The sequence below is a fragment of the Ammodytes marinus genome, assembly GCF_949987685.1.
Source record: "Ammodytes marinus genome assembly, chromosome: 2".
Classification (NCBI taxonomy): Eukaryota; Metazoa; Chordata; class Actinopteri; order Uranoscopiformes; family Ammodytidae; genus Ammodytes; species Ammodytes marinus.
In genome coordinates this window covers 17,284,157-17,297,364 of record NC_137231.1, presented here as the reverse complement: position 1 = coordinate 17,297,364, position 13,208 = coordinate 17,284,157, and the positions used below count along the sequence as shown (strand labels likewise).

General features: G+C 47.6%; 1 protein-coding gene across 2 annotated transcripts in view; it reads right to left on the bottom strand.

The window, feature by feature from the left end:
• The window catches only part of LOC307267823 (transforming acidic coiled-coil-containing protein 1-like), a 29,478-nt gene that overhangs the window by 11,317 nt on the left and 4,953 nt on the right, over positions 1-13,208 (bottom strand). The window contains exons 1-2 of one of the 2 annotated variants that reach the window (XM_080050244.1): positions 3,968-4,439; positions 2,243-2,334 (exon numbers count right to left, since the gene is read on the bottom strand). In XM_080050244.1, the coding sequence (XP_079906370.1) occupies positions 2,243-2,334; positions 3,968-4,065 (190 nt within the window). In that variant the 5' untranslated portion in view covers positions 4,066-4,439. Of the gene's footprint in view, positions 1-2,242; positions 2,335-3,967; positions 4,440-13,208 lie in introns of those variants that run through there. The other variant, XM_080050245.1, reaches the window with a different exon arrangement.

Here is a 13,208-nt window from a genome sequence, read left to right as displayed (position 1 = left end):
TTTGGTTGGTAGGGGATCAAATACTTATTTCACTCAATGAAATGCAAAATAATGTATATCTTTTTTTTAATATGATTTTCTGGATTTTCTTTTTGATATTCTGAGTCTCACTGTTAAAATAAACCTAGCTTTAAAATTATAGACCCCTCATTTCTTTGTAAGTGGGCAAACTTACAAAATCGGTGAGGGATCAAATACTTATTTCCTCCACTGTAGTTACAAATATCAACTAAGAGAAGTCATTTAAGAAAGGATGTAAGTAGAACAAAAATACGGTCAGAACCACATTAAAAGCAGATTTTAAATCTTCCTCCTATGTCTCTGTCCTTAAACTGTCAAACCTATATCCTGTGGCTACTTTTATTTGTCATACAGGGATCTAAACTTTAAGTCATAGACCTTTACTTCTTCTGTTAAAACACTTAAAATGGATTCTGGCTTCCTCTCAGAGCCCTCCACATCCTGTGTCCCCACACATCCCGTTAGCAGCTAGCTAACGACCACAGCAGCAGGCCGGTCTCTGTTGAGTCACACTGCTGCTGAAACACAAGGCTCTCTGTTACTGAGAAATACACCCACAAACACACTGTTAAACTCATACACAACACAAAATGATTAAAAATTAACCTCTGCTGTATCTTCTCTTTATTTTTTCACAACATGCACACAACATGAAAAAAGTCATTGTGGTTTCACCTTGGACGGGCAACAGCTTATTACATCGTTTGACATGACTGACTGCTAATTGTGACTACATCATACGTTCAAACAATGCAAGTTTCTGTAGGATTCTGCTAAAAATGTGGGTACTTTCAGACACACACACACACACACACACCCTTTGCAGACAGGGAACAGATGTAGAGGAACCACACCCAGGCCTCAAAGAGTACACACCACCACGTGGCCTAGCAACAAAAACAACATGAGGCTTTAATACAGTTTCACAATGCGACACCAGAAGAGGAAAAATAAATAAAGAGGAAGTAAGAGAGAGACAGTCAGAGAGAAACACATTGTATGCAGGTAGACAAATAGCTGTCTAATGTTTCAGCTATGCCTGATTTTACAACACAAACAGTAACATTGTGGCCTGTGGTCGGGCCCCTCCCTGCCCACCCCGGGCCTTAAAGTCTAATTATAGTACACCGCGATATCAGTTTCTCCACAGATGGTCTTTTATTTATGAAAATAACCCAGATTTTGTACAGAGCATGTGACCCATTTAGCATGAAAAGCAGACTGCCATTGTCCGCAAACTAAGCTTGATAATAAACACATGATTAATCTGTCTGTTATTATCTAGTACATTGCCCATATGCTGTGGTCAAAACACATCTCATTTCAACCTAGAGACATCCAAAATACTCAGAACAATACTATCCAAATATATGCAGATCATCAGAGTTTGCAAACATCAGTGATAATCATACCATTAGCTTCAGCACAGAAGATGCACCCCAGATATTCTATCACCATGGTGATGTGTGGTACTTGTGTCTGTGTGGGTGAAAGCAGGGCAGGAGGGAGGGGAGGGGTGAGGAGGAGCCTGTGTATTAGACAACAGTGGGCCTCTTTGGCAGCTCCAAACAGGCCAGATTCATCTACTGCACATTTATCATCCGATTTGCAAGATTGTGCCAAACAGGAGGGAGCTCACTGAAATTTCACACACACTGTCTGCATAGATGACAGAAAGCCGATCGAAAATCTGTTTGATCTGTGGTTGACACAGTGAAAACCTTAATGCTCCTCCAGACATGGAAGACATTGGTGTAATTATGATGCAATTAAGGTGTCAATTCACATACATTATCATAAAAACAAAGTCAACATAACAAAAAACTGGCAAACTAAAACTGCCTGCATGATAATGTACAGGATCTAAGTAATAAACAGAATGACAACAAGGTTGATACAAAAAACAATAACTTCCAAACTGTTGAGGACTATTACATATGCAGACTCAATGGTGTCTGTGGTTAAAAAGTATTAAAGATAGCACTGGTGTTGTGGTTAAAACTACTGCATTAGAAAAGACCAAAGGATTAAAATGAATATTTGTTTTATATGTGCAGCTGCCTGACCTGAATCTCAGTCCTGATCAAGTTAGTTTGTGCGACAGAAACATTTCAGTTAGTACCAAAACAATTATTGATTAATGAGGCTTGATAACCAGCCCTACCCAATGGTGTACAGGCATGACAGAGTATAAGGCCAGTATGAGCGTTGGGTGTCTTACCTGTGTGGTTGGAGTTATCCAGTTGGCTCAGCAGATTCGCGACACCAGGAGACTCTGCCTCTGGAGTCTCAAAGGTCCCCTCCGAGTCTGAACTGTGGAGAGAAAGACAGACCAAGACTTTAACAAAACACACAAGTTACACAGTTTGAACGGTAAAATGTGGTAAAACCTGTCAAAATTAACTGTTCTCAAGAGGTGATTTAGAGCATGTGATAAAAGCAAATCGCACTGCCTGCTGGCCTTCAAAGACAGACAGAGAACAGAGAAGGCATTGAAATGCGCGAAATGTTCATCACCAGTCTACAAACGGCTAAGGCCCTGCATGTTTGTGTGTGGCACTCTTAACACATAAGCACAGGCTTTCCAATATAAATAATCTGTTTTCCTTAAGTGACATAAAAACAATAGATTTCAGAGTTCAAAGTAGCTTCAAAATAACCAAGCTGCTTTTAATTTAAAAGGAAGTCAGTGGAAGGGAGAGGAGGGGAAGTGAAGTCTTTCAAGGCCACCTGCATCCTTTGCCTTTGAGAGAGAGAGAGAGAGAGAGATAGAGAGAGAGTGAGAGAGAGAGTGATAGAGAGAGAGAGAGTCTTTTGGTCTGCTGTGTCAGCTGCCTAGCCACCAAGCCCAAATTTATTTCCAAACTCCAGAGACAAAAAGGAAGGGAGAGACAGGGAGGGAGAGAGTTTATGTGTGTGTGTGTGTGTGTGTGTGTGTGTGCACCCATTCCAAGCCACTTAAACGCACATCAAAACGTCCGCACACTAATGAAAAACAGCACAGAAGCAAAGCTCTCAATGCAAATACCAAACCACGCTCCATCTCTGATACCAGCAGTTCACACAAACACATTCACACGCTCTGGGGCCCCATAGAAAATCATCCTCCGGAGCTAATCCTAATATATATAACCCACCCCCACCTCCCACCTCCCACACACACACACACACACACACACACACACACACACACACACACACACACACACACACACACACACACACACACACACACACACACACACACACACACACACACACACACTGGATCAGGTCCCAATGATGGCCCCAGCGGCCGCAAACTTGGATGGTTACTTAGAAACTAGAATTGGACGGGAAAGAAATCAAAAGCTTTTTACCCCCTTCCCCCAACTGTTCCCCAACTGCCAAACAGCCTTTATACATACACACAAACTCAAACACACGTAAAAACAGGAATAGACAGTCAGATCTTAGGCTTTGGAGACTAATAAAGAAACAGAATGAAGCACACAAAGCAGGGACTCACTAAACAGTAGTTTGACTGTGTGTAGTTTGACAGTGAATCTGTTTTTAGACATTGAGGGTATGACCCCACAGCTGGTACCCACAAGCATAGGAAACAATCTGAGATTATAGCATCACTAACTTGCTGTGTGACTGTGAGTCGCTCTGTGTGTGTGTGTGTATACCCACCACCTGTCAGCATGACTCAGAGGAATCTGCAGTCATAACGCAAACTCCCACACATGCACATAATTAATCTAGTGCTGTTTAAATTGAAGCAAAAATCAGTCCATCCTTTACGGATATAATCTCCTCTTATTTCATATACATTATACACCCTAGTGTAAACACTCTCTCTCTCTCTCTCACACACAGCCTAGTGTAAACACTCACACACAAACACTGACACACCCACACACCCACACACACACACACACACACAGTGGCCTAGCTCTCTTACTTATCCTCGCAGACATCCTTGGATCCCTCGTCCTCCCCAACCCCAGCCACCGCTGACCATGTCCATTTGGCCCACTGGACAGGAGACAACCACGACATCACTGCAACACGTTGAGTGATAAACCCGGCACTGCCACCTCCGAGATTTAACTGTAAACTTCCTCTTCCTCTTCTGGGTTAGTTAAGCTTGTCACTGGTGTGTCAATCAGCTTCAGTGATCTTCAACAGTCCTTGTTTCTACCGCAAAATAAAAAGGAGACGCGGACAGAAGCTGCTGATCTGCCGTCTTCTTGCCTCAGTCTCTCCCCAGCTTTTGGCCCCTTTTTGCTTTCTATATGGCTTGCTCACTTCCTCCTCTGACTGAGGCGCTCAGCTCTCTCCCCATCCTGCTATTCTGTGTTGTTGACGCTGGTGAGAGGGGGAAACGTGTCTCATGCTTCTGCTGCTGCCTCTGTTGCTGTTGTTTCTGCTTGGCTCTCCACAGCACTGACTCACACAGTGCAGATTACCAGAGCATCAGTAGTCACTCACTCCTCCCCTCCCCTCCTCTCTCTCTTTCTCTCTGTCTGGCTGGCTGGACGATCAGCTGGTCTACAGCCATGGGCTCGCTCTCCACTCCTGCCTGTTTGACAACTCGTGCTCAGGAGTTTGCCTCTACTCTCCTCTCCTCTCCCAAATTCTTTTCGGGGTTTCTCTCGATTGTGGGGGAAGAGAGAGGAGAGAGGAGAGAGGAGAGAGGAGAGAGGAGAGAGGAGAGAGGAGAGAGGAAAGGAAAGGAAATGCTTCCTGTTTTAATAGGTGGGAAAAAAGTGTCTGGTTACTCTGGCACAGACAGGCTACCAGACGTTGGTGTCTTAAAGAAATAGCAGATGAAAAAAAAGGGCAAGGGAAGAAATAATGAGGCCAACAGTGAATGTTAAAGATGTAAGGAGGTGAGTTTGGATTGGAGGTAAAGCTTCAACCCTCCTTTATGCTTGAAAAACTCAAAAGAAAGGTGTCGTAACTCCTCGCTGTAACTATTAACATTCCGACAGCTTCCCATGAACACTTATTTAGCGTTGTTGCATAAAAAAAGACATTATCTTTAAAGTTAACCAAACTAATGGATTTTTTTGTCTAAATTAATGACATGTGACCAGCTGACATTTTGAATTTGTTTACTTGGCACTGCGATTGTCGGAGAGGAAGAGCCTGTATGCCTATTTTTTCCCTGGATGGATAAAGGGAGACGAGAGCTACAAAATTAGAGATATTTTCAACGACGGACTAAGCTGTATCCTTTATATGTTCTACAAACCACACAAACAGTGTGTAGCCGTTCATTTCACGAGGATCTATTGATAAATATCCAGGCCAGACAGCCAACAAATCCATACAGCAAACCTAGATTCAAAAGTGAGGGTGCCACTACACATCAGTCGGACACACACACGCGTGCCTCTTATGCTGTTCATGGATGGCTTATGTAACCAGGCTTTCACATACACATCTCTCTCTCTCTCTCTCTCTCTCTCTCTCTCTCTCTCTCTCTCTCTCTCTCTCTCTCTCTCTCTCACAAACAAACAAACATAGATCTAGGCCAGAAGTGATGTGTTCTTTGAAAAAACATGGACCATGACTAATCTCATAAAGGGACGGATGGTTCAGCCACTGTGAAAAGGATGAACAGGGAAAGAGAACAGGAGTAGCAGAGATTTTTCTTGACATTTTGACTCATTTCCTGCCGTTTACTGTTCCCATGTGGAAGTCACGAAAATCTACCACTGATTACAACACTGAGTTGGTCCACAGAGACGTGTAGTCAAATATAGATGGCTACATGCACCAACACACACACACACTCAACAATTATGTCACACACTGGTGCACACAGAGAAAGGGACACTGTTCAATCTGTGATGGGCCCACTGAAAAAATGGCGCAAATTAAGAGGCATGGCTGATGGAAAACAACATTCATTAAAAATGGGGAGTGAGAGACAGACATAACAAGGAAGGAAGAGATCGATCGAGACAGAGAGAGAGAGAGTTTTGGCAGGACTGGAATTTGAAATGCTCTCTTGTTCTTCTTAAAAACATTCTTTACATCGTTTCATTCCTTAGATTGTTTCCATTCCCTCCTTTGATTCTCTATTCTCGACCAACTTGTCTGTCCTGAAGAGGATACGAGCCGTCTGAAGCAAACAACCCCCCCCCCCCTCATGCAGCACAACTGCAGCAGAACTGTTTACATCGGATACACTTCCAAGTTGCCTTTGCACAATAACAAACTGTGTCTTTATAGAGACATGCAGGAGTGTGTGGACAGAGTGGAGACTTCCGTGACTCTCTTCTCGGTGGATACATGAACCACGGACAGAGAAGAAGAAGGAAAACAGAAAGAGGGAGAAGAGTCAGTTCTTATGTAATACATTGAACGTTCAGATAGAACACAGTGAAACAGTGGCAAACCCACACGTACAGTACAGCCATATTATGTGATCATTCTGAAGTAGGGTTGGGAGTTATTACGGTATTACCGTATACCGGTAATAAATAACATAAATGACATGCTTTATTTTCCCTCGTTTGGAACGTAGACTGTGATGTGTTCATGTGCTGTCAGAAAAAAGTTGTATTTGGCGGAGGTAACGTCACAGTGATTAGTTCAATGTAATCTTGTAAAATGTAGCAATAGGAGGCTAATACCGGAATGTAATACCGTATAACGGGGTATTAATTTGGGGAAGGTTTAAAGGTATTATAAATGGATACTGCCCAACCCTATTCTGAAGATGCCCGTCTCTTAGCACACAGGCACTTGTTAGGCTCAGGGGGGTGGAAAAGATATTACACACCACAACACACACTGAACCCCAGGTTATTATGTGCGTATGCTGTTAGTTAATCCGTCAAGAATGCACATCCTTAAACATCAATTACATTTTGACTGATAGCAGCATGTGGTTATGAGCTAAGAATAAATCAGCAATGATAGACATGTCTGAGAGCCACAAACATAGGAGGTATGATCGTGGATGAGATAACTATGTGTGTGTGCGTGTGCGTGTGTGTGTGTGTGTGCGTGTGCAGAGAGAGAATTAGAGACGCTTCTCAACCATCACAGAGCGTTTATCTCTAGGCCCTCAAATCCCCTGCATGATGACAGAAGGTCAGACAGCCAGGCGGAGATCTTGCACATGACCACCACCATCAGGTCAACATATACTCCTGACTGACACTCTGATCCCCATCAAGGTTTCCATACAACTAATAGGTGGATTTACATTCAATTTACTGTATATTTTTAGACATGCAAGCCATGCAGCTAAGGTGTTGGCCAGCCAGTCAGTTGCTCTGTCCGCCACTTTTCCAGACTGATATATCCCAACAACTACTAAATAGGGTGCCATGCCGATGACATTTTGATAAAGCAATCCAAAATGCAGAAGGGATGCATGGTTATGAGTTCTAAAATTCAAAGTTAAATACCTTCCTTATTTTCCATGAGGGAACTTCATTTGTGACCTTTGTGATCCCAGACTTCTACTGAAGCTCCACCATCTGGTCAAAATCTTAGTTAGTCCTTTACTTGTAAAACTAATGACATTCCCACAGATGTACTTTTGTTTTTAATGGAATTAAACTTTATTTTGCATGATAACATGCTTAATTAAGATTTTTCTTCTTTAAAAAAAAATTAAGATGTGTCACTACTTCAGCCACAATTTAGTTTTTTGTCACTTGTCTGTTCCCATATTAACTCTCTTGTCATTTCAGACCCGGCCACTCCCCCCTGCTCTGCACTCCCTGCTGATTACTTCCACCTGGTCTAACCACACTCACCTGCTCCCCATCAGCTATTAGCCCCACAGTATATATACCGGTTCATTCCCTCAGTTCCCTGCCAGATTGTCTTTGTGTTACATTGCTCTCCAGCCATTCTGAATTCCTGCCTGTTTACCTGCCCGCCTATTCGTGTTTTGACCCAGCCTTTTTGGATTTTGGATTATCCCTCTGCCTGCCCCTCTTGGACTTGTTGCCTCGCTACCACCTGGTTTGATTCCTTATTAAACTTTGTTGCAATACCTGAACTGTTTGTTGTCGTGCTATTGGGTTCTGGCCTGCCATTTTGGTACAATCCTGACAAGATGAGGTGAACATGTTTAACATTGTACCAGCTAGACATCAGCATCTTTAGCATTATCACTGTGCGCATGTTGGCATTTAGCTCAAAGCTGTCATGATCCCGTTTGGGCTCCTTGGCCATATATGTGTTTTCCCTTTTCACCTGTTTTCTGTGTGCTGAGCTAATTGCAGGGGTGGAGCCAGGTGCGCTGGAGTCAATCAACTACATTCACAGCTGCCTTCAATCCTCATCAACTGCTCTACTTATACCCGGGCCTACCTTCCAGACACTGCCAGATTGTAGCTTCTGTTCTCACACAGTCAGTTCACTCTCTCGCTCACCTGTTTTCAGCCATGCTCTGTTGCACGTTTTCCTGGTTAACCCTTGTTTCTCTGCCACAGTTCTCCCGGCCTGACTCCAGCCACCAGCTCCAGCCCTAGCTCTCCAGCACTACTCCTCGGACCCCTCCTGCCTGCCCGCTCTAGCCTGCTTCCACTCAGCCCCCTGGACTTGCCCCGTTGCTCTCTCCCTGGACCCCCATGCCAGCCAGTTTCCCTCCCCGGATCACGGTCCTAACACCCTGCTGGTTTTCTCCTGAAATAAATCTTCTTTTACTTACACTGTCTCTGCGCCTGTGTCCTCCAGACCCAACCGTAACAGTACAATCTGGCCCTAAACATGGACACAGCAGAGACGGACTCCCTCCACCAGGCATTGGCAGCGCAGGGAGTGCTCGTAGGGAAACACGAGCAGACTCTCCGAGATGTTTTCTCCACGCTAAGTGGGCTCTCCACCTGTGTTACTGCTATGGGGCAGCAACTCAACGTTGTCTCGGCACACCTCACCCCCCCATCTCCTGCCGACCCCGGTCGTCTTCAACAAGGTCCTGCCTCGGCTCCGCCGCTTCCCCAAGCCCGTGAACCCCGTGTCCCGGCACCGCAGCGCTATTCAGGTGACTTTGGGGCATGTAGGCCTTTTCTGATTCAGTGCACCTTAGCGTTTGAGCAACAGCCATCTACCTATGTCACAGACAGAGCCAAGATCTCCTATATAATCAGTTTACTCACGGGTAAAGCATTAACCTGGGCATCAGCAGTATGGGAGGGTCAGTCAGCTGTTTGTTTTTCTTTTGCTTTATTTTTGGCTGAGATGAAGAAGGTGTTCGATCACCCGGTGCGCGGCAGGGATGCCACCAAGCGACTCCTCACACTTCGACAAGGTACCCACAGCGTAGCTGAGTATTCAGTAGACTTCAGAGCGCTAGCGGCAGAGACGGGGTGGAATGATGAGGCTCTGCAGGGGGCATTTCTCAACGGACTAGCCGATCCAGTTAAGGATGAGTTAGCAGTTCGGGACGAATCAGCTAGCTTGGACGAGTTAGTGGCCCTAGCTATCAGACTTGATAATCGCCTTAGAGAGCGTCGTAGGGAAAGAGCCGGGCGGTCCCATGACCCGTTCTCCTCCCGTTCTCCCTCAGTCCCTGTAAGACACTCCCCAGGTCGTTGCTCCAGTCAGTCCCCTGATTCCTTTGTCCTTCCCTCCTCCTCGGCAGAGGAGCCCATGCAGCTGGGCCGAGCCAAACTTTCCAATGCTGAGTGCTCTCGGAGGATAAATGAAGGGCTCTGCATCTACTGCGCTCAACCCGGTCACTTCCTGAGCTCCTGTTCCCAGCGGCCAAAAGGGAGTGCTCCCCAGTAACGGTGGGAATACTGGTGAGCAAGATCACTTCGGAACCTTTCCCCCAAACTCGCATGCAACTGCAGGCTACGCTCTCCTGGAACCAACAAACCCATTCACTGTTCGCTCTGGTGGACTCTGGAGCTGACGAGAGCTTTCTGGATGCTGACTTCGTTGCTAGAGCAGGTATTGCCACTCGACCGCTCGCTACTCCCCTCAATGCCCAGGGACTTAATGGGAAGCTGCTGGCACGGGTTACCCATCGTACAGAGCCTCTTCGCCTTGTCCTGTCAGGCAACCACCATGAGGTAATACAGTTTCACATTATCCCTTCCCCTCACACTCCCTTAGTTTTGGGTCAGCCTTGGTTAAGGTTACACAATCCCCACATCAACTGGGCGACTAGTCGTGTACTAAGTTGGAGTGATTATTGCCTCTCGTCTTGCCTGATTTTCTCTCGCTCACAGGAGGAACATGTCCAACACGTGAAGCAGGTGTTACAGCGACTCCTGGAAAACAAGCTGTATGTCAAGGCAGAGAAGTGCAAGTTCCATGTGGACTCCGTGGACTTCCTGGGGTACATCATAGAGCGAGGGCAGGTGAGGGCCGACCCCGAGAAGGTACAGGCGGTGGCACAGTGGCCTCAACCCGTGACCCGAAAGCAGCTCCAGCGCTTTTTGGGCTTTGCCAACTTCTACCGACTGTTTGTCAGGGATTATAGTCGAGTAGCGGCTCCCCTCACTGGACTTACCTCCCCAGCTATCCCCTTCTCTTGGAACCCGGAGGCTGAGGCGGCGTTCGTGGAACTGAAGAGGCGGTTCACTTCAGCTCCCATTCTCATTCATCCCAACCCGGCTCTACAGTTCGTGGTCGAGGTCGACGCTTCGGACTCCGGGGTAGGGGCGGTCCTCTCTCAACGCTCCCCGGAGGACCAGAAGCTTCATCCCTGTGCCTTCTTCTCCAGGCGCCTGTCTCCCGCAGAGCACAACTACGACGTCGGCAACAGGGAACTGCTAGCGGTTAAGCTAGCGCTTGAGGAGTGGAGGCACTGGTTGGAGGGGGTGGAGATCCCTTTTATTGTTTGGACTGATCACAAGAACCTGTCCTATATCCAGTCCGCCAAGCGCCTTAACTCCCGCCAAGCCCGCTGGGCATTATTCTTTGGTCGATTTAACTTCCAGCTCACCTTTCGACCAGGGTCCAAGAATGGGAAGCCGGATGCCCTGTCCCGACAGTTTGCCATTGACCACGGTCTCTCCAGTCCCGATACCATCATCTCCCCTGGCTGTGTGGTGGGGGCAGTCAGGTGGCAGATTGAAGCACGGATCCGAGAGGCGCTGAGGGAGGAACCGGATCCGGGAACCGGGCCGCAGGGTCGGCTGTTCGTGCCAAGTGCTGTCCGCTCCAAGGTCCTCCAGTGGGTGCATAATTCACGTTTCTCCTGCCACCCGGGTGTTAACCGCAGCCTGTCCCTGGCCAAGTGACACTTCTGGTGGCCCACCATCGAGGCTGACACCCGTGCCTTCGTGCTCGCCTGCACTGTCTGCGCACGCAGTAAGTCCTCGCATCAACCCTCCTCAGGGTTGCTCCGTCCCCTCCCGGTGCCTGGGCGTCCCTGGAGTCACATTGGTCTCGACTTCGTCACTGGTCTCCCGCTGTCCGAAGGTAATTCTACCATACTCACCATTGTTGATAGATTTTCCAAGGCTGTCCATTTTGTGCCTCTGCCCAAGCTTCCTACAGCGTCTGAAACTGCTGATCTCCTGGTTCAGCATGTGGTCCGCCTCCACGGGATCCCAGCTGACGTGGTCTCCGATCGGGGTCCACAATTCGTGTCCCAGGTATGGAGAGCTTTCTGTCGTGAGTTAGGATCCTCTGTCAGTCTCTCCTCAGGCTACCACCCTCAGACTAACGGGCAGACGGAGCGGGCCAATCAGGACCTCGAAGCTGCGCTGCGCTGTGTCACTACTCGGAACCAGTCTTCCTGGAGCACTCACCTGCCATGGGTTGAATACGCCCACAACTCCCTGACAAGTGCAGCTACTGGTATGTCCCCATTCGAATGTTCCCTTGGATATCAACCCCCTCTGTTCCCAGCACAGGAGGGCGACATCGCGGTGCCATCTGTCCGGGCCCACCTTCGACGCTGTCGTAAGGTCTGGAGGGACGCTCGCGCGGCCCTGCTCCGTTCCACCGAGCGCAATCGGCGCATGGCAGACAGACACCGGGTTCCAGCACCACAGTTCACACCAGGTCAGAAGGTTTGGCTCTCTTCTAAAAACATCCCACTCAACACTGAGTCTAAGAAGCTGTCCCCACGTTACATTGGTCCTTTTGAAATCGAGACTGTTATCAACCCATCCGCTGTCAAATTAAAACTGCCATTATCTATGAAGATTCACCCCACATTCCACGTTTCCCAGCTTAAGCCTGTCTCCACCAGCCCTCTGTGCCCTCCAGCTACACCCCCTCCACCTCCCCGCATGATTGATGATCACCCCGCCTACACAGTCCGGCGGATCCTGGATATTCGCCGCCGTGGTCGGGGCTTTCAGTACTTGGTGGACTGGGAGGGTTATGGTCCTGAGGAGAGGAGCTGGATATCTCGCCAGCTCATCCTCGATCCCTCCCTTATTAAGGAGTTCCACCGGGACAACCCAGGGAAGCCCGGTGGCTCGCCTGGAGGCTCTCATTGAGGGGGGGGGGGTACTGTCATGATCCCGTTTGGGCTCCTTGGCCATATATGTGTTTTCCCTTTTCACCTGTTTTCTGTGTGCTGAGCTAATTGCAGGGGTGGAGCCAGGTGTGCTGGAGTCAATCAACTACATTCACAGCTGCCTTCAATCCTCATCAACTGCTCTACTTATACCCGGGCCTACCTTCCAGACACTGCCAGATTGTAGCTTCTGTTCTCACACAGTCAGTTCACTCTCTCGCTCACCTGTTTTCAGCCATGCTCTGTTGCACGTTTTCCTGGTTAACCCTTGTTTCTCTGCCACAGTTCTCCCGGCCTGACTCCAGCCACCAGCTCCAGCCCTAGCTCTCCAGCACTACTCCTCGGACCCCTCCTGCCTGCCCGCTCTAGCCTGCTTCCACTCAGCCCCCTGGACTTGCCCCGTTGCTCTCTCCCTGGACCCCCATGCCAGCCAGTTTCCCTCCCCGGATCACGGTCCTAACACCCTGCTGGTTTTCTCCTGAAATAAATCTTCTTTTACTTACACTGTCTCTGCGCCTGTGTCCTCCAGACCCAACCGTAACAAAAGCACCAATGGACCAACTGTATAGCCTCACAGAGCTGATAGCTGTCTGTAGCATTGTTTGTCCCCAGGTGATGAATCACAATGTTTATGCTGACCCCTTGGTCTTCTCCCAAAACTTTTATATTATAAAAAAATTATAATTCTCCCTATTGGTTGGATTTGTGTGAAAATGTACTGAGCATCTTTTCATAATGTATA